We start from the raw sequence: 23,655 nt of genomic DNA, 5'->3' as shown, positions 1-23,655 counted from the left end.
CACGAGTATTTCGGAAACTGCACGACTTGTCAGGTGTTTGGGGTGTGCTGTGGTGAGTATCTGCAATAATGGACGAAACCAAGGAGAAACCACATCCAGACGTCGTGGGGTTCGGCAGATCTCTAGAACAGGACAGGTGGCAAACTGTGGCGGAATTAACTTGAGACTTTAATGCTAGGCAGAGTGCAACTGTGACTGAGCACACAGAGCAACAAACACTCCTAACGATGGGCCCCCGCAGCTGACGACCTGGACATGTGCCAAAGTTAACACCACCACATCGGCAACTGCGACTGAAATGAGCACATGACCATCGCCACTGGACGTTAACTCTACTGCAGAGCATTGAATGGTCTAATGAATCTCGATACCTTCTTCATCACGCCATTGGGAGGGCACGAATCCATCCTCTTCCAGGGGAACAGCTCCTTGACACCAGTGCTGTGGGACGGAGTCGATGGCGCTCCATTATGCTCTGGGGAACATTTACGTGGGCATCTATGGATCCAGTGCAGCTCGTACAAGGCGCCATGATGGCCAAGGATATCGTACACCGGTTCCATGCCACGTATACCCCTTCATGACGATCACGTTTCCTGGTGGCAGTGCCATTTTTCAGCAAGATAATGCGCCATGTCACAATGCCAGGAGTGTAATGGAAGGGTTCGAGGAGCACAGTAGCAAGCTTTCCATTTTGCCAGATCTAAACCTGATCGGACAGATCTGGGATGTGATTGAACGTGGTGTCAGAGCTCATTGCCCCCTTCCTCGGAATTTATTGGAGTTAGGTGACTTGTGTGTGCACATATGGTGCCAGCCCCCCCCCCCCCACAAAAAAAATCACCTACCGAGGCCTCATTGCTTCCATGCTAAGAAGCGTCACCGCCCTTATACTTGCCAAAGGTGGACGTACCGGCTATTACCTGTGTGATCATAATGTCCGACTGATCAGTGTATTTTCGCCCCAACATATCGAGGATAAATTGACGTCACCACCAACTATAACTGTGTGGGTAAGGTGTTGTTGTTGTGGTCTTCACTCCAAACACTGGTTTGGTGCAGCTATCCATGCTGGTCTATCCTGTGCAAGCCTCTTCATCTCCGAGCAACTACAGCAACCTAAAGCCTTCTGAAACTGCAACTTTGCCGTATGATGACATGGTTGGAGAACGTGGCTGCTATTTGAAGACAAATGTCGATGGTGTTGTGACAGCAACCAGCCACAAATTTACTTTCAGGTCCTTTATTCAAAGGGTACTTTACTGGTTTAGAATCGTTATGTTTCATCTTCAGACGGTTTCCGTGCTTTCCTTACAACATGTGGTGCATTTGTTTTACAGATTAATTGTCCTAAAATATAAATAATACATAATTATAATGACGCCACATAGATGGTTGCGTTACAGATTCCCATTGGATGTGACTTACCTGAAATGTCGTATGGAGTGTTTGTTTTCATAACATTCGTCCAACAGATGTGAATACATTCCCACTGCATTCTTATCGTTGAACAAAAAATGGTTCAGATGGCTCTGAGCACAATGGGACTCAACTTCTGAGGTCATCAGTCACCTAGAACTTAGAACTACTTAAACCTAACTAACCTAAGGACATCACGCTCATCCACGCCCGAGGCAGGATTCGAACCTGCGACCCTAGCGGTCACGCGGTTGCAGACTGTGGCGCCTAGAACCGCTCGGTCACTCCGGCCCGCTATCGTTGAACGCGTAAATTTTTCTCACTGAACACTTTAGATTTGTCACAGAAAAGATTTCTACCACGCACCACATGTTTTGATACATACAAAGCACTTACAAACATGTGAGTGTCAAAGACGCTATGATACATCGTAATATTTGGAGATGTCCCATTTTTGACAACAGATCATATATTCACTTATGCAACTGAAACGCCTTTTACACTAGTACAGAGAGACATTGATTTTGTGAGTTTTAGAGCGAATACTGTTACATTAATTATAAAGTTCTTTCATTTTTTTGGAGTACTATATAGGCAAAACAGTAAATTATTTATTTACATTTAGCATCATGAGAATTACAGTAATCTATAAGTTTGCTACTTGATCTGCAGATAGGTGTAGGAATATTATTTGTTTTGGAGGATGGAAAATAATTTTTGGAAATTTTTCAGGAAAGGAGTGTTAGCTAACTTGGTTTGTTCATTAAGGATATAGTCTGGGGTGCTGTTTTTGTGTGTGTGTATTTCTATTTCTTCAAATATATTCATAGTAACTCGTTTATCTGCTAGATTTAAAATTTTTAACTTGTTCTCAATGTTTCTCACTGAATGGTTTTCTTCAGCAATATGGACTGCAAATGCAGATTTGTTCAAGTTGCCAAGCCTTAAAGCATAAGTGTGTTCTTTGTATCTAATTTCAAAACTTCTGCCTGTCTGTCCAATTTAGAATTTTGGGCATGTATCGCATTTGAGTTTTTATAGTCCTGATTTACCATAGGGACTCTTGAAGGTATTTACATCATTGATTACTTTTTGTCGTAATTTATTATTTGTGGAAAACCTGATTGTGTTATTTTTCTTTTTAAATAAGTTTGCTATTTGGTATGATAGTTGGCCTATATATGGTAGAGCAGCATATTTAGGTTTGGCTTCTGTGGCACACTGATTTGGCTTGGATTGCGTGTTGTGTGGATTGCTGTTAAGTGGATCTGTGGTTTCTGTTTGCATTTTGTTGTGGAGGTTTTCTATTATTGTGGGTTTATATCCATTATTATGTGCTACTCTTTTAATTATATTCATTTCATTTCGTTGGTCTGTGTCACTCATTGGTACTTTTTTAATTCGGTGTACCATCGCTCTCAAATATGCCATTTTTTGTTGGAAGGGGTGGTAAGATGAGTTGTCAATACTGACATCTGTGGTCTTAGGTTTCCTGTAAATACTAAATTGATGGTTATTGTTACTATTGCAAATCTTCAGGTCAAGAAAGTTAATGCTTTTGTTAGTTTCTTGTTCAACTGCGAATTTAATATTTTTGTTCATTTTGATTAGATCTGCTGCTAATGTATCAATTTCATTGTTTGTATCTGCAAAACCCTAGATTCTATCATCAACATTTCGTCTGTAGTATATTATTTTGTTTGAGATGTGCTAGTTAGTTGAGAAGAATTTTTGTCCTATATGGTTGATGTAAATATCAGGCAATATCGCAGATAAGCTCCTTCCCATTGCCAAACCATCATGTCGTTGGTACAGGTTGTTGTTGAACTTAAGGAATTATGCTCTAGAATAAGTGAAAGTATGTCTATGAGTTCACAGATCTCTGCAATACTAATTTTCTTATATTTAAGCAGATTGTTTCTTATAATGTTAATAGTCTCTTTGACAGAGTTGTTTGTGTATAGGTTGACTATGTCTAGTGATGCTAATTTAGCTCTTGGTGGGATGTGGATGTCTTCAATTAAGCTTATGAGTTCATGTGTGTTATGTATGGTGTAGTTATTTTCAAATGTATAGTGTTTGGTAATGAGGTCTTTTAGGTTACGGCTTATGAAGTATGCAGGGCTGTTTCATGAGTTAAAAATCGCGTGAATGGGACAGTTTTCTTTATGAACCTTTCGCTGTGCCGAGGGATTCATTGCTATGTAGTTACCTACTCCATATTTGTTCAGTAAAAAGTTACAGTTTTGTTGTAGCTTACCGAGTTAAGTTTGGAATTTTGTTGTAGGCTCCGACTTTGTTGCAGCAACATTGTTGCTATGGAAAAATTGCACCATTTTCTCTACGTATTCTCTTTCATGTATTTCAGTTAAAGACTTTCCTGTGTCATCTTTTACTATGAGTTCTTTACTTTCAGACAGTTTGCTGTTAATGTTTTTCAAATCTTTCAGTTCAGCGTTTTTGTGGGAATTATTTGTTTGTAGTTGTTTCATTTTCAGTTTATTTGTCTTGTATGCAAGTGCATCTTTCTCACATGTGTCTTGTGACACAGAAAAACTACCTCATAGTGAGTGAACCTACGAATCGCACTTCCACTGAAATTTCAGGGAATTCTTTGCTACTTAGAAGTCCAGTTTAAAAGATACAGAGTTAATCCTCATAAACCTGTATGTAGAAACGCCACCAAAAACTCCCTGTTGTGTATCAGGGGCAACGATCAACTTTGACTACAGTATTGGCTTCGCCTGCTATTTCAGAAATGGCGAATGTCGAAGAACAGGTTGCTCAATTCTATGCTGCTGTCATAACTGTGGCTGCAGTTGTGCTGCGAAGAGTTCAGAGAAGCATGATACAGCAATTCGCTAAATGGAGTGTTGGAGGTCGCTTTGAGCTACTCCTCTGAAGACAATGTATGTTTTGTGAAAGAGATACTACTTCTGATGGTGTATGTGAACTATCACAACTGTTCACTCTTACTGGATGTAGTATGTTTAACATCTCCACATAGGTACGTTTTGTAGTTACTTCTATCCTATGACAGGTAATCTAATGTTAGCTGCTCGTTACTCTGCTGTAGATTCTATGCATGCATCATAGGTCTTCGATTATCCAATTATTTTTACATGCCACCCCTTCTCACTTTCCCCACATCTTTGAGAGTGTGAGATGGTCATGTATGCAGGTAGTTTGGCTGAAGTCCTCTGGCAGCACACTTCTCTTATCTCATTGCAGTTCCTTACCTTTTGAAGTCTTCTTTTCCTCCCTCTGCTTTTTACCTGTTCAGATGACGCCGGAAAGATCAGCTTGGTAGTCCATCCTTTCCTTATCCTGGAAATATTTTTCAGCCTCTCCAAAACTGCATCCTTGAAACTGCTCCAAGCATCCAAATTTATTATAGCATTCTCCCTCCTTTCCCTCGCTACACACACACACACACACACACACACACACATACAAACTGGGTTGCTAGAAGTGTCTTCTCGGCACAGTACACTTTTCAAATAGTACGGCATACTTCGTCTGTCGAAAAAGTTCCGAGAATGGATTACTAAAAGTTAGAAAGAAGGTAAGATGGTGGTTTTAATGCTTCAGATGTTCTAGACAGTCTCCTCCCGTATTAGCACAAAGCACATCACTCCCATATAACCAAGTGAAATTGTTAGAAAGGTGTTCCTTTGGAATGCTGTTCAACTCCCACATCATATTCGCACCTTCTTCGCTGTTGGCGAATCACAGATCCGCTCAGCACTTCGTCGTTTTCTGTTAGGTTAGCATTGATAACAAGAATTCTCGTCATTCACGATAATTTTTTCCAGAAAAAACTGTGCGGGTTTTGCATTTCAATCAGATTGCGGCAGACACCCATGCTTCGCTGTTTTTGTACGAGAGTCAGTAAGTGTGGGACAAACTTTACACTCACTTTCCTCTCGTCAAAGAATTCTAGAGGATGTTTTCAACACTTGACTTAGAAATGTAGCTCCATTGCGATTTGGGACACAACGTTGACACCATACGACCAGACATCCATCACTTAACACTGCCTGTTCACGAATGACTCGTTTAATACACATCTGTTATTTACAGTTGTTAGTTCAAGCTGCCACCCTAATTACGGCGCTGACGTCGCTCGTACGCCAGAGTTCAAATTAGCTTTCGAAATTTTTAGGTGGACAGAGTATATGCATTGAGTTTATTTTAAATTTATCTTGAGTATTGTACTTTTTTATGATAGAGGAAAGAAAACCATTGTATGTTTCTTACTTCTTTTATTACCAGATAGTGGAAATTATAGGAAACAGTACCTGTAGTTACACATGACACAAAGCTATTGATATCACTCAGTACTCGTACAAGTCACAATTATTTCAGTCGCTTCCCATTCGCTTAACCGTCGAAATTCAAGAGCAGGTGTATTCTTCAACGTTTTCAGCTTCCCAGCGCCTGTCCTGTTAGGTTTATGATGTACGCGAGAATGTACAGAATTGGCCATTACCTGTGAAGTTACATGCTGCACTTCATGGCAAGCGAAATATGTCCCATTAGCACGTACTGATAAGCAAGTGTGGTATGGAAACCTCATTTAATATGAGACACATCCACAATTTTACTACTGTCTCTAATATGACAAAGCAAATGTCGCCGATATTTTATGTGATTGATAGACGATGGTACAAGTTTACAATGTAAAAGTATTTAAGTGTTACGGTAGTGAATACTAGCAATGTAATCTCATTATATGGCAAACGACGGTGTTGACACTTACCTCTTTGGTAAGATTCGTCTTTAGGACATCTATGTAACGTCTGGTGCAGCTCATCGGATGTTAAGTACTTAGTTTGGGTAGCAGAATGTATCTTCACCGGTTATGCAGTTGATTATTGGGCACTCGGTGCAAATTCTTTGTATGAAAAGCAGCTTGTGATACTAGCTGCCAAGAAAGATGGTGTAATGATTTTGCTGAATTTCCGCACCACAGTCGATATTAGTGCCTTTACTTTGGAAGAGAACAAGTTTGGTGGCAGGGGGTGTTTTAGGCGGGATGAGCGTGTAAGAAAGTGGGCTGTGTTATGACGGAAGGTGTGTCTGCACAGTAGCGTTCATGTCATGTGCCAGCCAATAGCGTCACTCAGCCAGACCAGGGTGGCAAGTCCATATGCTGATTGTGCTCTGAACATTCACACTTGATTTTCATCTCATTGTGAGTGTAGTGACGGCTTATTACTTACTGCAGTGTTCATATTGGTTTTCGTGAGACACAAGATATTTAATGCTACATGAAGAAATGTTTGTGAGTCAGGAGAAAGCCTGTCGTGACATGAGGCTTGCGCCAGCATAGCCTTTTGGCAGCAGAGAGCACGGCCAGTGTGTGTGTGTGTGTGTGTGTGTGTGTGTGTGTGTGTGTGTGTGTGTGTTGTGGGACATAGACAGAGAGAAAACCTGTGACACCTTCTGTGATAAGAGGCAACAATGGGCAGGGTTGGGGAAGTAGCTGATCCACGGGCAGCCTGGCAACCAAGCTACAGGGGCAGGGATGGTCAAGTGGGCCACGCATGCGCAGAATACATGCTATATGGCTACCTGGCATCACTGCAACAGTCTACGAGCATGGCGCATCGATAGAGCCACCTAACTTGAGCTAAGTATGAACGTTATTGCACCTGGTCGTTGATAAGTCTTTGATTTAGTAAATCCGTCTGTTCAAAAGAAATTGCCAACAGAGTGGCCTCTTCAGCGTGTCTACCAGTTGAGCTCAATGACACTGTGTCCCTAAACTCGTTAATTCTCCAATGTTTGTACATATTTGTAATTTCTTGTCGTACATGCTGAGTGGGACACTAAGGCTGTACTGTTCATTTGCTTTAGACCAGGGGTCTCCAAACTTTTTAGTCCGCGGCCACATTGACTCCTCCACGAATTCATAAGGGCCATGATCTACCTAATGGGATTAAAGCACCATAGCACTCCATGATCACCGTAATGTAAGGCTAAAGGAAAGATGAAATCGGAAAAATCTAAGTTTCTGGGAATAGCTAACACTGAAACGAACTACGATTTTTATTTAATTACATAATTTTGATTGGTGGACGTACCTGACCGAAATTCTGGCGTATTTTATTCTGGCGAATTTCACCGAAAAAAAGGTATGTCACTGCACATTCTTCACGAAAGCGTCCTGCAAAGTTAACGAAATCTCAAAATCATTGTTAGCAACACTGTTACTGCAAGAGGAAGAGGTAGAGAATGTCAACGCATTGTTATTTCAAGCGGCGCAACAATAAGTTTAGTTATGTAGCCTTGTAGCGAGTAGCAGAGCCAGAGCATATATTTGATAGTTCTGTTGCGTGATTGTGTCCGACAATGTCGCGGTGTGTTGGTCGCGATAGGCCTCGAAACTCAATTGTTGGCCCTGTAGGTACCACTTCAAATATCTGTCGGGCCGGATTCCGGGGATGTCCGGCCACCTAACGCGGGCTGGCTTGCCGGCCCTCGCGGGCCGTAGTTTGGAGACCCCTGCTTTAGACGAAAAGGCGTTGCTTGGTTGAGTGATGTTACTGTGATTGGGAGTGGAATGGACAAGATAGGAATCACTACAGTGGGCATCATGTTAGAAGGAGCCACGTGTATTGATAGAGTTAGCGAACTGAGTAGGGAATCTGCTTATACGTGACATCTAAGAGGATGTGGAGGTAGTGAGCGTTGCAGGCCAATGCATAGCGCTCTGGGCAGGGCAAAAATATTAAACTGTGTCGTAACTGAAGCATGATCTTGTTCAGTCTTAAAGAAAGAAGTTATTACCATGCAGTGTTACTCAGTATAAGGTGGAAAACGCAATAAATTTCATCGGTTGACAGTCTTTTGTGAATGGAGATGCTAAAACCGGCTCAGATTGGGCTGCCTTCTAACTCAGACCCATTTTGGTTAAGTACATCAGTTCTCGAGGACATTGGGCACACAAGGAACATTTCGCCCAAGCGACACCTTCAGGACATCTACCACCCACACTCGGTGATGTTGAACACGGGCAGCGGCGTCGGCGTGGGCGTCGTCAGGCCGGGCCACCAGGGAGGCGGCGTCCTGTCGTGTGCCGTCGACGTCGGCGTCTCCGTGGCCGGCGCCGCCCCCGCTGCCTCCTGCCCTCCCCTGCCGGAACCGGAGGCGTCGTTCTCGGAGTCGTCCACGACGGAGGTGGTGGAGGCTGTGGAGGCGGTGGGTGTGGTGGTGGTGGTGCCAGAGGCGGAGACGGACACGCCGGCGGCGGCGAGGCGCGCGTGCAGCGCCCGAATTTCCTCGGGGGCGGCGGGGGCGGGCTGGCGGCCGTACACGTACGTCCAGTGCTGGCCCTCGTGGCAGGCCGTGATGCTGAGGTAGCGGCCACCCGGCGAGTAGTCCGTCACCGCCAGCTGGTCGTACAGCACTGCGACACCAGCACCACGAGACACGCTCAGTATGGCGACCACGTACTCACACGTAGGCGCCGTGCTTAGGACGTATTACAGGTGGATAGTTGTCGTGGCGCAGATGGCGCTCATGATCACTATTTGGTAAAAATCAAATGCAGGCAGAAAATAATGGTTCAAATGGCTCTGAGCACTATGGGACTTAACATCTGAGGTCATCAGTCCCCTAGAACTTAGAACTATTTAAACCTAACTAACATAAGGACACCACACACATCCATGCCCGAGGCAGGATTCGAACCTGCGACCATAGCCGTGGCACGGTTCCACACTGTAGAACCTAGAACCGCCCGGCCACCCCGGCCGGCTGTGACGGACATTTTTGTATTACCTGTATGTGAGGAATCGAGCTGCGACGTCCGATTGCGTGAATTTTGCTTCGCTTTGTATATCTGTACAGAAACTAGATGGCAGTTATAAGAGACGAGGGGCATGAAAGGGTAGCAATGGTTGGGAAGGGAGTGAGACATGGTTGTATCCTATCCCCGATATTATTCAATGTGTATATTGAGCAAGCAGTAAAGAAAACAAAAGAAAAATTCGTAGTAGGAATTAAAATCCATGGCGAAGGAATAAAAACTCTGAGGTTTGCCGATGACACTGTAACTCTATCAGAGACAGCAAAGGACTTCGAAGAGCATCTGAACGGAATGGACAGTTTCTTGAAAGGAGGATATAAGATGAACATCATCAAAAGCAAAACGTGGATAATGGAATGTAGTCGAATCAAGACGGGTGACGCCGAGGGAATTAGATTAGGAAATGAGATGCTTAAAGTAGTAAATGAATTTTGATATTTGGGGAGCAAAATAACTGATGTTGGTCGAAGTAGGATGTCCTTACGTTAGTTAGGTTTAAGTAGTTCTAAGTTCTAGGGGACTGGTGACCTCAGATGTTAAGTCCCATGGTGCTCAGAGTCATTTGAACCAATTTATAAAATGTAGACTGGTAATGGCAAGGAAAGAGTTTCTGAAGAAGAGAAATTTGTTAACATCGAGTATAGATTTAAGCGTCAGGAAGTCATTTCTGAAAGTATTTGTATGGAGTGTAGCCATGTATTGAAGTGAAACGTGCGCGATAAATAGTTTACACAAGAAGAGAATAGAAGCTTTCGAGATGTGGTGCTACAGAAGAATGCTGAAGATTAGATGGGTAGATGACATAACTAATGAGGAGGTACTGAATGGAATTGGGGAGAAGTTTATGGCACAACTTGAAGAAGGGATCGGTTGGTAGGACATGTTCTGAGGGGTCAAGGGATCACCAATTTAGTATTGGAGGGCACCGTGGAGGCTTAAAATCGTAGAAGGAGACCAAGAGATGAATACACTAAGCAGATTCAGTAGGATGTTGGTTGCAGTAGGTACTCGGAGATGAAGAAGCTTGCACAGGATAGAGTAGCATGGAGAGCTGCATCAAACCAGTCTCAGGACTGAAGACCACAGCAACAACAATTGTATATTGGATGTTGTTGATAGCCATGTACCCTCATTAAAGACAGCACCAGGTGTGCAGTGACGCAAAAACACCAACACCGTAAAGGAGTTGTACGAGAGGAACGAAAGTGGGTTGGCTTTTTTTTTACATCTGAAAGATGACATCTACTCAATTGTCGCACCAGTAGCCTAAGAGAGAAACTATGAGTTTAGATCAGAGAGCGTTTAAGACGACGAGGGCGCCGTTATCAACAGGTCACTCAGTTCTGACGAGTTCTTGTGGTAGGGCTACGAGAAGCTGTAGTAGAAAGACTTGGCAGTGATGTAGCACTGTCTTTGACCGGTGGTAGCGTAGGTAAAGGGAAGGTACGTTCGCAAGTAGACCGGTTTCCGGATGGCCACTTGTCACTCCTGAGAAGGAAGACCGACGTGTTCGGCGTATGACTCTCGCGCACCGTACCGCAGCACATGCAGAAGCAATTCGAGCAGCAGTTAGCGCCACAGTGAAACAGCGAACTGTTACCAATCGATTACTTCAAAGACAGCTTAGGCCAGACGCCCCTTAGTGTCCATTCCACTGACCCCAAACCACTGAGTGAAGTGACATCAAACGAAAGCTCACTGGTGGGTCGAGTGGAAGTCTGTTGCGTTATGTGATGAAAGTTGATCCTGTCTCGGTGCCAGTGGCAGTGTGTTGGTGAGAACGAGGCCAGTTGGTGGCATGCAATCAATCCGCCTGCAGCCTAGACACACTGGGTATACAACTAGAATTATGGGCTCCGGTGCGATTTCGTACGACAATAGGAACGCTCCTGTTATCCGACGCACCCTGACTACAAATTTGTACGCCAGTGTGGTGACACGATATGTTGTGTTACCATGCAGGGACAGCATCTAAGGTGGTGTTTTCCAATAGGATAACGCTCGCCCACACGGCGCTGTTGTAATCCAATATGCAGAGTCTACATGATGTCTTGCCCTGCTCGGTCGTCAGATATGTCTCCAATCGAGCACCAATGAGACATCATTGGACGACAGCTCCAGCGCCATCTACCAACACTGACAACCTCTGTACTGAACGACCAAGTGAAACAGGCATGGAACTCCATACCATAAACTGACATCCGCCACCTGTACAATGCAAGCACCTTTGCATGCTTGCATTCAACATTCTGGCGGTTACACAGGTTATTAGTGTACCAGAATTTTACATTTGCAATGGCGTATCTCGTGTTTACACTAACCTGTCATCACGCAACAATAATGACTTACTTAAGTATGTTACCCAGAAAAATGTATTCCCGAAATTTCATTTCTCTACATTTCTCTAAATAAAACAGAACTAATATTCGGCGGTCCCCGAGGAAGTGTTACAGGCCCCTCTGTTGCTCCTGATCTATACTAACGACATAGGAGACAATCTGAGATTTTTTGCAGATGATGCTGCCATTTACCGTCCTGACAAGTCATCAGATAACCAAAACGAATTGCAAAATGATTTAGGTAAGGTATCTGTGTGGTCCGAAAAGTGCCAATTGACCCTGAATAAACAAAAGTGTGAAGTTATTCACATGAATACTAAAAGAAATCCGCTAAATTTCGATTACGCGTTAAGACACACAAATCCGAAGGCTGTCAATTCAACTAAATACTTACGGATTACAATTACAAATAACCTAAACTGGATCGGTCACATACATAATGTTGCGGGTAGAGCAAACCAGATACAGCGATTCACTGACAGAACATTTAGAGGGTACAATAGGTCCACTAAAGAGACTGCTCACACCACGCTTGGCCGCCCTATTCTGGAGTATTGTTGTGCAGTGTGGGATCCTCATCAGGTGGGGACTGACATATGATATCGAAAAAGTTCAAAGAACGGCAGCTCGTTTTGTATTATCGCGAAATAGGGGAGATAGTGCAACAGACATGGTACGTGAATTGGATCTTCTCATGAAATTTCGCCGATTGCGAAAACATTCTGATGGAATCCATCTACACTCCTGGAAATTGAAATACGAACACCGTGAATTCATTGTCCCAGGAAGGGGCAACTTTATTGACACATTCCTGGGGTCAGATACATCACATGATCACACTGACAGAACCACAGGCACATAGACACAGGCAACAGAGCATGCACAATGTCGGCACTAGTACAGTGTATATCCACCTTTCGCAGCAATACAGGCTGCTATTCTCCCATGGAGACGATCGTCGAGATGCTGGATGTAGTCCTGTGGAACGCCTTGCCATGCCATTTCCACCTGGCGCCTCAGTTGGACCAGCGTTCGTGCTGGACGTGCAGACCGCGTGAGACGACGCTTCATCCAGTCCCAAACATGCTCAATGGGGGACAGATCCGGAGATCTTGCTGGCCAGGGTAGTTGACTTACACCTTCTAGAGCACGTTGGGTGGCACGGGATACATGCGGACGTGCATTGTCCTGTTGCAACAGCAAGTTCCCTTGCCGGTCTAGGAATGGTAGAACGATGGGTTCGATGACGGTTTGGATGTACCGTGCACTATTCAGTGTCCTCTCGACGATCACCAGAGGTGTACGGCCAGTGTAGGAGATCACTCCCCACACCATGATGCCGGGTGTTGGCCCTGTGTGCCTCGGTCGTATGCAGTCCTGATTGTGGCGCTCACCTGCACGGCGCCAAACATGCATACGACCATCATTGGCACCAAGGCAGAAGCGACTCTCATCGCTGAAGACGACACGCCTTCATTCGTCCCCCCATTCACGCCTGTCGCGACACCACTGGAGGCGGGCTGCACGATGTTGGGGCGTGAGCGGAAGACGGCCTAACGGTGTGCGGGACCGTAGCCCAGCTTCATGGAGACGGTTGCGAATGGTCCTCGCCGATACCCCAGGAGCAACAGTGTCCCTAATTTGCTGGGTAGTGGCGGTGCGGTCCCCTACGGCACTGCGTAGGATCCTACGGTCTTGGCGTGCATCCGTGCGTCGCTGCGGTCCGGTCCCAGGTCGACGGGCACGTGCACCTTCCGCCGACCACTGGCGACAACATCAATGTACTGTGGAGACCTCACGCCCCAAGTGTTGAGCAATTCGGCAGTACGTCCACCCGGCCTCCCGCCTGCCCACTATACGCCCTCGCTCAAAGTCCGTCAACTGCACATACGGTTCACGTCCACGCTGTCGCGGCGTGCTACCAGTGTTAAAGATTGCGATGGAGCTCCGTATGCCACGGCAAAGTGGCTGACACTGACGCCGGCGGTGCACAAATGCTGCGCAGCTAGCGCCATTCGACGGCCAACACCGCTGTTCCTGGTGTGTCCGCTGTGTCGTGCGTGTTATCATTGCTTGTACAGCCCTCTCGCAGTGTCCGGAGCAAATATGGTGGGTCTGACACACCGGTGTCAATGTGTTCTTTTTTCCATTTCCAGGAGTGTACATAGGGAGAAATGATCATCACGATAAAATAAGAGAAATCAGGGCTCGTACAGAAAAATGTAAGTGCTTGTTTTTCCCGTGCGCCGTTCGAGGGTGGGACTGTAGAGAGACAGAATTAAGGTGGCTCATTGAACCCTCTGACAGGCACTTTATTCTGAAAAGCAGAGTAATCACATAGATGTGGATGTAGATGCTTATTCCTTGGTGCTGGAATTTTTGGCGTCAGTGTACGAGATTAATTGTGGGTATCGCTGCAAGATGCGTGGAGAATTATCGAATAAACTGAAGCCTTCGATAACGCTTGGCCAACTCACATTGATCTTTCATACTAACCTAGGCCTCGGAGTACGCTATAGATTTGAGTCATCTAACTAAATTGTCGTATTCAAAGTCTTTGGCTTCGCCAACTCACAAGCAAACTCCCACCTTTATAAAGTAAGCTATGCCCTGAGCTACACTACATACACACTGCCGCCATAACCTACAGGCCAAAAAATACTATGGAGGGTTAAGAGAGAAGCACTCATTTTCCTAAGTAGGAGAATTCTGTAGGTTTTGGCTCACTTTGGCTCACTACCTCACTGACTCCGTTCCCTCGCTATTTCGCAAAAACTTACCCAAAACCTAAAATTCTTCTACTATCCACATTTTTTCAGCTCAAATTCTCTCAAAAATTCTCAGGTGAGCGTAAGAAAATAAAGAGGTGAACGTAAGAAAATAGTGGTGAACGAGAGTAAATGACTCATTTCCCTAGGTAAAAGCTATTTATCCGCTTCCTTTTTCAGCAGCCATAAAATTTTCACGGGCAGTTGTTTGTAAATGTCTTTTCAAATAAGACCTGTTTACAGTTCTTCCACTTTCGCATGTGACTTTAATTTTTCGAAGTCTCGAAACACATTCTTTTCATGCATAACGATGTACACCTGTTCGATATTTATCTTTATAAAATTCTTCAATATATATTTTTATCCATGCATTCACTGCACTGTCTTAATTGTGACTTGGTGCCCTCCATTTTAAAGATTACAAAATTTATTAGGAAAAAGTTTTACATACGTAATTCGAGATCATGAAATTCATTGTTATTATTTTTATGCATTTTTACCCCTTTATATCTCAACTTCATCTGTCAATCTTCAAAAAATTGAAGACCCCAGTTAGTAATTGATTTAGCACATCTGTCTGGCAAAATAACTTTAAAATCATTATTAAGCTCTCTACAAGTATTTTCTCCATATCTAGTGTTTAGATATTCATATCCAGTAATGTTATATAAAACGTCTACTTACAGCTCACTTAATTTTTTAATCTCCTTCGAACCGCTTGCATTGTTGAGCTTCATGATGAGAGCCACCATTTTACATATAAAATTTTTTAATATTGAATATTTTTTATGTTATAAATGACTCAAACAACAACAACACTGTTGAAATGAGACCTGAAGAGGAAGATGACAATACTTTTACTGTTGAAGAGCTAGCAGTAATGATATGCAACAGGCCTTAATTATGGTCATATTTTGAATCAGAAGACTAATTCGTTGATGAATAGTTTGGTTATACTGAAATTTGAAGCGATGACGATGACAATAATGAGTTATGTCCGTACGGGAATCTATCTACTAGATTTTCCAGGACATGTCTTTTGTTGCCATGCGGACTCAGCGCCTTCTTATTTATTTCAACTGTGTAGATTTCGTGTCTTTCACTTCCAATCCTATTAATCTCTCTGTACTATTCTTTGTAGCTGAACAGGCAGTCTTTATAATCTTCCAAGCTGATTCTATTTTTGTCTACGCATTTCTTAACTTCTTTTGATTTCTTCTCCGCCTCGTCGCCAACTTTATAAGCGTACATCTTTGCCCGTAGGCCGCAGAACTCTTCCATAATTCTTCCTTTGCGCTCATCCTTCATTTTTCCCACAACTTTTTTGTTTTCTTGAGGAATGTCGTAGATGTTGTCCGATGAATAGTCGCCCGTATCAAAGCAATCAAGCATCGATTTCATGTCTTCGTAGAAATCTTCAGTTTTTATATTGTAAATGAATGAATCGGTATCCGTATATGCTATTTCAATATTTTCTCCATATTTCGGTTTCATTATTCTATAATGTAAATCGTACGTCAGTTCTTTAGACAGATCGAGTATGCTCATTCCAACATAGACAGACTTATTAAATGCGATTTTTGTCTTGTTCATATGAATGGCAACCAGACTTTCATTAAATATTGTTCTTCCTTTACAGTTCGGTTTTGCTACGAGTTTCACACATTTCTCTCCAGTTGAAACCAATTTTATGTCCACCCGATTCCGTATATTTTCCATCGCCTCGCCAAAGGCCGAGTTATTCTTCAGCTTGTAAAAGTCTTGCTCGAAGTCGTTTGTAGCATTGGTTCCCATCTCCGTGTTCAAATCTACTTCTTCAAGCAACCAGACTGTTCCAATTTTAAATATCTGTGTATTTTTGTGAGCTTTATTCCCAAAGAGAGACACTGTTTGAGATTTCTATAGTGAGTCACATATTTCTGTTTTTAATTCAGCATAGTCAACATCTTGCTTTCTTTAGTTCCAGGTACACTTTTATTTTTTCAGGCGCAAGCGGCAAATCTTTATGTAAATCGTGCAGTTCCTTCGGATATTCAAGATCTACTTCGAATATGTATCCTTTTTCAGAAGAGTTTGACATCCCATTTGGCAGAATTGAAGCTTTTGGATCATAGCATTCGAATCCGCCATAAGGCAAATTTTGACTCATAGCCCTACCATACAGATTGTTTGCATCCAAATATGCCAGATAATTTGATGTTTTGTTAGCATCAAAGTCCTTCATATACTTGATGTTCGCCTTCACGTACCTTTTGCAACATTGCGATATTCCTCCTCGTATGCCCTTTTCGACCATCAAAATCACGTCATAGTCATAAAGCAAGTCAAGCGGCTGCTTCGTCATTTTTAACATCGCATCCCAAGACAAACCTGGAACAGTAAAATACGACGATGGACCCAAATCATAGGCTTTTATACATGCTGTTCTAAAGTTTTCAAACACACCAGCCAGCAGCAACACGTCTGTTTTGAGATACAGATTATGAAATTCGCCAAGATTTTTCATGCCAAATTTTCCGACACCATTTTTGCATGGTTGTAATCTTCATCACTTATTACACATTCGTTCAATTTGCTGTAAAATTCTTCTTTTAATGGTAATTCTGTCTCTTCGAATTTCTTTCAAGAATTCTTGTAATCGTATGGATATACGATTTTTCTGATCACCAAGTCGAACAGTTCTTCTTGGAAGAATTTTCTGATGTTTTTCAGCTGTTGTCTAGTCAAATTCGATGAAAGTTTGTCTAATGACGAAGCCATAAATTTAAATATGTCAATAAATCTCACCTTCAGACTTTCTGTCCTTTTACCAAAACTATTGTATCTGTCCTCGTTGTGTGATATTAAATCTATCTCCTGTCTCCTTTTTGTCATAACCAAGTTATTTCACAAACAGATGGGAATCGTATGCAGATAAGTTATGCAAATAAATCGGTACAAACTTGGATGTATCCGCTGAAGATTGCAACTATTGCACAAAGGAGCGATGTATTTTCCAGTTAAATGATCATAATGACGGACTTTTTTAATTTTTTTTTTTTTTTTGGTGTAATGGCATGCGCACTGTGTACAAACTTCAGATTCGTAGTCTTCGTTCGTCAACAGTCAACGGAATCTTTTATTCAACTTCAGAATAAATTCTTTCAGTCTCTTCGTCCTCTTTTTTCTTGAATTCTATGAATTTTTTATGACCGCTCGACCCTCTGAACACAGCGAGATTTTTATAGTGTCCATTCGCGTATTTGATGAAGTAGCAGATTCCGTTCGGCTCGTGTTTTTGATATTTCATCGTATACGAGATTTCCGGATTTGGCTGACAATGATCCATCTTCAACAGTAAACTTTCAGAATCGGCGTAAATAACGGAAGGAACTGTCTGCATGTGCTGATAATCTTTAAAATTAACATATGATCCTTCTTTCGGCATTTCTGCTTTTAATGGCTTGTTATTCAAACAATTTTGCGTGTACTCATCCAATTTCTCTTTACTGATGAAATGAAGCAAACACGTCACAAATAAATTTTGCTTCTTCATATTTATTGGTTTGACTCGAGACAAGCCGAGATAAATTTTTTATCCAACAATAATGCGAATTGTGTTTCTCTCTCTTACATTTTGCAATTTTCAGCGGGTACGCTTGATATTTTTCATCAAGCGAGTAGACGTTGATAGATACGTCGATTCTACTCTCGATTTTTGGAACGTGATCAACCAGTACAGGAAACTGAACGTTTTCAAGCTTCTGATCGAGTTCAAGGCCGACATTTTTTATAATTCGATACTCTTTCGGCACTTTTATCTACAGAATAAAGCGAAGATTTTATAGCCCACAGAATACACTTCTGATCATCATTTTTTACCTTGATGCATGCTTTTTTATTTTTCATTTTATCTGGTAATACGTTGTAGGGTGATCCTCTCAATGGAACATATCTGGTAATTCCTAACTGAAGTCCAATAATTCTGTTTAATAACCATCTCAATCCGCGAGCTTGAAAATCACACATTCTTGGCAAGATAATTCGTTTATCAATCTTATGTTTTTTAGCTAGCTCTTCTTCATTTGTAATCCTATAGTTTTCAATCTGGAACTGCATCCGTTACTCACAAAAAAATTTAAAATTAACTTTCAAACCACGATGTATTTTTAGGTTACGCTTGACAATTCGCATAATTTTTGATTTCAATGCGGCGAAGAAGTGACTAGGCTCAATCGAGTTGGTGTTGTCCTCAAAATTTATGCTCCGTAGCCTGATAATCTTGAACTGTTCTTCTGTCTCTCGGTTTCTGCTACGTGAAGACATCGGTAGAAAATGGAAATATCTTTTACAGTGACTTATCTTCTTTAGTCTCGATAACCTCATCATCGCTTCCAATTTTAGATAAAGGTAATCGCTTCCAAAGACCGGCTCCAACAGACATCGGCGGCCGATATTTAATAATAAAGCTAATTAGATCAGCTTTATTTAATTTACTATACCCACTTAAATTAGTTCTCCTACAGTAATTGCGAAGTTGAACTACTGTAACGTTTTCCATCTGATCGTGAAGACTTTCAGGATACTGCGTCTCCATTTGGCCGTCTCTTTTAAATGAAATAAAAAACAATAGACTGTCAAATTCAATTTCTTAAAATCGTGAAATTTGACGACTTCTAGCAGACTGCGTCTTTATTAAAAACAATAGACTCTCAGATTTAATTATTATTTTGCCTTTTATTCTTCATGTTTTCTAATAAACACTTTTTACATCTACTATCATGTTTATCTCTATGTGAAGGAGTTCTATAGAAACAACTTAAATCTTCAAATTCTTGACATCCAATTAAATTTTATTTTTTTTTTTGAAGATGAGTGCAGCGCTGCAGCTGTTTCAGCAGATGCTTTATCTGCTTCGATCGACAACAATACTTTCGAATCTTTTTCACTCGGAATTCGCCGTAAATGCTCTTTATAGTAATATTTAGCAACGTTTATTCCACATACACAAGGAATTCGATTTTCATTGTAGTTTTTTACACGAAATTTATTTGAACATTCTCCACACATTGGCCTATAACCATCTTTCGTGTAGTTCTGTGTACGAAAATTATCGATTGATTGCTCAGTATTATAATATTCACACAGCTTAGTGCGAATGTCAGACTGCGTTTGCGTTTGCGCTTCCATTTATCTAGAAAAAAAATTATTCACAATAAAGTGCAGAGTGTTCAATGGTCCACCTTCATGCTGTCTCTCTTCCGTTCCACTCTCGAAAGGCACGCGGGAAAAACGAGCACTTGCATTTTTCTGTGCGAGCCCTGATTTTGCTTGTTTTATCGTGATGATCATTTCTCCCTATGTAAGTGGGTGCCAACAGAATGTTTTCGCAATCGGAGGAGAAAACTGGTGATTGAAATTTCTTGAGAAGATCCCGTCGCAACTAAAATCACCTTTGTTTTAATGATTGCCACTCCAATTTACGTATCATATCTGTGACACTATCTCTCCTATTTCGCCATAATACAAAACGAGCTACCCTTCTTTGTACTTTTTCGAAGTCATCCGTCAGTCCCACCTGATGCGGATCCCACACCGTACAGCAATACTCCAGAAAAGGGCGGACAAGCGTGGTGTAAGCAGTCTCTTTAGTAGACCTGTTGCACCTTCTAAGTGTTCTGCCAATGAATCGCAGTCTTTGGTTTGATCTAACCACAATATTATCTGTGTTATCGTTCCAATTTAGGTTACTTGTAATTGTAATCCCTAAGTATTTAGTTGAATTTACAGCCTTCAGATTTGTGTGCCTTATAGCGTAAACGAAATTTAGCTCATTTCATTTAGTACTCATGTGAATAACTTCAACTTTTCCTTATTCAGGGTCAGTTGCCACTTTTCGCACCATACATATATCTTATCTAAATCATTTTGCAAGTCGTTTTGATCATCTGATGACTTTACAAGACGGTAAATGACAGCATCATCTGCAAAGAGTCTTAGACGGCTACTCAGATTGTCGTTAATGTAGATAAGGAACAATAGAGGGCCTATAACACTTCCTTGGGGAACGCCGGATATTACTTCTGTTTTGATCGATGACTTTCCGTCTATTACTACGAACTGTGACCTTTCTGACAGGAAATCACAACTGAGGCGATACTCCGTAGGCAAGCAGTTTGGTCAGAAGACGCTTGTGAGGAACGGTGTCGAAAGTCTTCTGGAAATCTAAAATATGGAATCAATTTGACATCCCCTGTCGATAGCACTTATTACTTCGTCAATATGAAGAGGTAGTTGTGTTTCACAAGAACGATATTTTCTGAATCCGTGCTGGCTATATGGCAATTGGGAACCAGTTCTCTACATTCAATGGCAAACAAAGACAGATCATTTGCGCCAGCTCTAGCAACGTTTTTGTGAATTCATTATATTCACAGAAAGTTTCATCCATGCAAAAATACAACAATCCATTAATGTACCGAAATGCAGGAATCATTTTAGTTGGAAATCCTGTACATTCTCTATTTATAACTTCTCGCGTTTTTTATGTAAAGCTACACTCATCTAATTCTGCGTAGAAAATTTCATTAAAGAATAAAAATATTCTTCGTGAATAAGTGTTGATTACAGCATTTAATAAAAAGTTTTTACGTAATCCTGTAATAGATATTGATTTTGCATTCTCTGGAATTATTTGTAATGTGTGTAAATTCATCACTTATATCGTATTGTCGACAAATAACACAACTTCACCACTTGGTCTTTGATATGTTCCGTCAATTTTTTGGATATTTTAGAGTAAGACTGTTAACCAACTGATTATCAATTGTCGCTTGTTATCACCTATCGAAATCCAGTTCTTATGAAAAATATCATCGTTTTATGATGAATATGAAAAGTAAGTCATCGAACTTTTTTATTTGACATAATGTCTTTTCATTTGAGCTAATGACTCAGTTCGTTCATTTCGTTTAGCAGGCTGTGTTGATGATGGCTGAGCCGGTATCGTTGGCCGTGTAATTCCATACAAACTTTGGATGGCTATCGCAGAGTACCCTTTTAAATACAAAATTCAACAAAATTTCAGTGATTTTTTGGACGTTGTTCGCAGCGACATCCATAATATTGATGTACAAACTGTTTTTATCAGAAAATTTCTGACCTGTCAGCCAGATGGGTCTAACTTTTAATGAAAAAAGAAGAATTTTCAATACAGAATATGATCTTTATGATTTAGCTATAAGTTCAGAATTACCAGCTGCAAAACAATTTACAGATTGGGTAACTAAAAAAGTGGTTAGATTAATTAGAAAAATATTTGAAAATTTCAGTAGCACTGAAGTAATGCTATTGAAAAAAATGGATCAATATACAAAATTCTATTACTGTTTATTTTTTGCAAATCTATGAACAATGGTTTCTATTAAATGGAGTCGATTGTCGATCTCATCAACAACAAGCTTACTTACAACAATAAGCAAGTGTTTATGATTATAGATGAAGAAAATAATCCATGGTTTACAGCAAAAGATGTTGCTGAAATTTTAGAATATGACAATCCCCAAAGAGCAATTCGAAATTATGTTCAAGAAAAACATCGCATTAACTATGAATATTTAAAGGTGACCAATTTAGTCACCTTAAGTGGCAATAAAAAATCAGACATTTTCATCTGCAAACCCGGTCTTTATTCTTTAGTTATGGAGTAAAAAATGAAGCAAGCAAAGCAATTTCAAAATTGGGTTTGTGATGAAGTTCTTCCGTCGAATCGAAAATTCAGCGAATATAAGATAAAGATTGACGTAAAACAGCTCTACGAAGGTCAAATAAATCACTTAAAAGAACTGAATAAAATTAAGGATAACTATATAAAAAACTCAGGCGAAACAATAATAGAAGTGTAGAAATTTTACATGAAAGAAATGAACAAATAAATACATTATTACCCCTTTTTGTCCCTCAAACAGTTAATGAAACTTTAAGACCAACTTTTATTCTGTTGAAGTAACTTGACGATGAATGTGAATATGATTATTATGTGATTAAAACACAGAGGAAAAATTTGTGAAAACAGCTATACAGAATCGAAGATCGATATCCGAATTGTGAAGAACTGTTGAGATTAATTACAATCTTAACTCAGTCAGTTTATACCAAAGAAATTCTAGAATATAAAGATACGGATGATGCAGTTAGAAAACATGTAGATGAAGATGATAAAAATATTTTTATACCCGGTAATTCACCAGGTCTGTGAAAGCGTCGGTTAATCACCGACGATTACATTCTAGCATTTTTGTACGGAATTCCAGAGGGGGAGAATATTCCCCCTCTGCAAACTTGAAGCAATTTTAAGTCCCCGACAATTTCGATAGTGGAGAAAAAAATTCATTCAAGAGAAGAAGTATGAATTAAATTAAGGAACATGGTTCCAAGACATTTGGGTTACTTTGTTCACTCAAAAAGACGTTTTGATTAAGAACGACATTTTATGCTTTATTCATTATAGAATTTCAGCGGTGCCGCTTCGCACCTCTGAAAATTTAAAGACTATTAAGGGAAATTTGGTTACTTCTTTGCAAATTATGGTCTCTCGTACAAAGGGATCAAACACGACGAATTCATTCAAAAGACGAAGTATGAATTAAATTTAGGAATATGGTTCAATGGCTTTTGGTTTCCACTGTTCGAAGAGAAGAATGTTTTGATTACAAACGAAATTCTACCTTTTTGTATGGAATTACAGGGTCTAAAAATTTACCCTGTTTTTTTTTAAAAAAAGGTAAAGGAAACTAAGTTCAATTTCTCAAAGAATATTCAGGTCATCGAATTATGACCTGGGATTTCTTAATGAAAACCAGCGTCCTAACTTTACGGACGCTGAAATAAGAGACAGAAAATGTTAATTATTTTTTGGATATATAGAAAAAAATATACTCCTAAATTGCAGCTTCTAACGCACTTGTTGCAAGTTCAGATCTGAACATTTTCCAGTTCATTCAGGATAAGAAATATGAATTAAATTTAGGAACATGGTTCAATGACATTTGAGTGCCTCTGTTTGAAGAGAAGAATGGGTTGATTAATAACGTCATTCTTAGGTTTTTGTGCCGGATTCCCGACGGGAATGATTTCCCGGCGGAAAAATTAACAAACAATAAGAAAGATTACCTTAAATGACTCAAAGAAAACGACATTCCATTCACTGAAATGAAACACGACAATCCACTTGCTTTAGAATACATTCAAGGTGAGAAACAAATCTTGAGACCTAGCAACTTCGTTCAGAAGTTCGTAAATCGTTTTGCAATTTGTTTTGATCTTCTTATGACTT

The 23,655-nt window shown here is 40.9% G+C and overlaps 1 protein-coding gene across 1 annotated transcript in view; it reads right to left on the bottom strand.

The window, feature by feature from the left end:
• Positions 1-5,664: 5,664 nt before the first annotated feature.
• Positions 5,665-23,655, bottom strand: part of LOC126291731 (uncharacterized) — a 235,149-nt gene continuing 217,158 nt past the window's right edge. Inside the window, exon 4 of the mRNA XM_049985403.1 lies at positions 5,665-8,833. Coding sequence (XP_049841360.1) covers positions 8,409-8,833 — 425 coding nt within the window. The 3' untranslated portion in view covers positions 5,665-8,408. The remainder of the gene's footprint in view (positions 8,834-23,655) is intronic.

This window comes from Schistocerca gregaria, chromosome 9 (assembly GCF_023897955.1).
Source record: "Schistocerca gregaria isolate iqSchGreg1 chromosome 9, iqSchGreg1.2, whole genome shotgun sequence".
NCBI classification, from domain to species: Eukaryota; Metazoa; Arthropoda; class Insecta; order Orthoptera; family Acrididae; genus Schistocerca; species Schistocerca gregaria.
The sequence above is the reverse complement of the archived record's forward strand: the minus strand, read 5'-3'. Positions and strand labels throughout refer to the sequence as shown.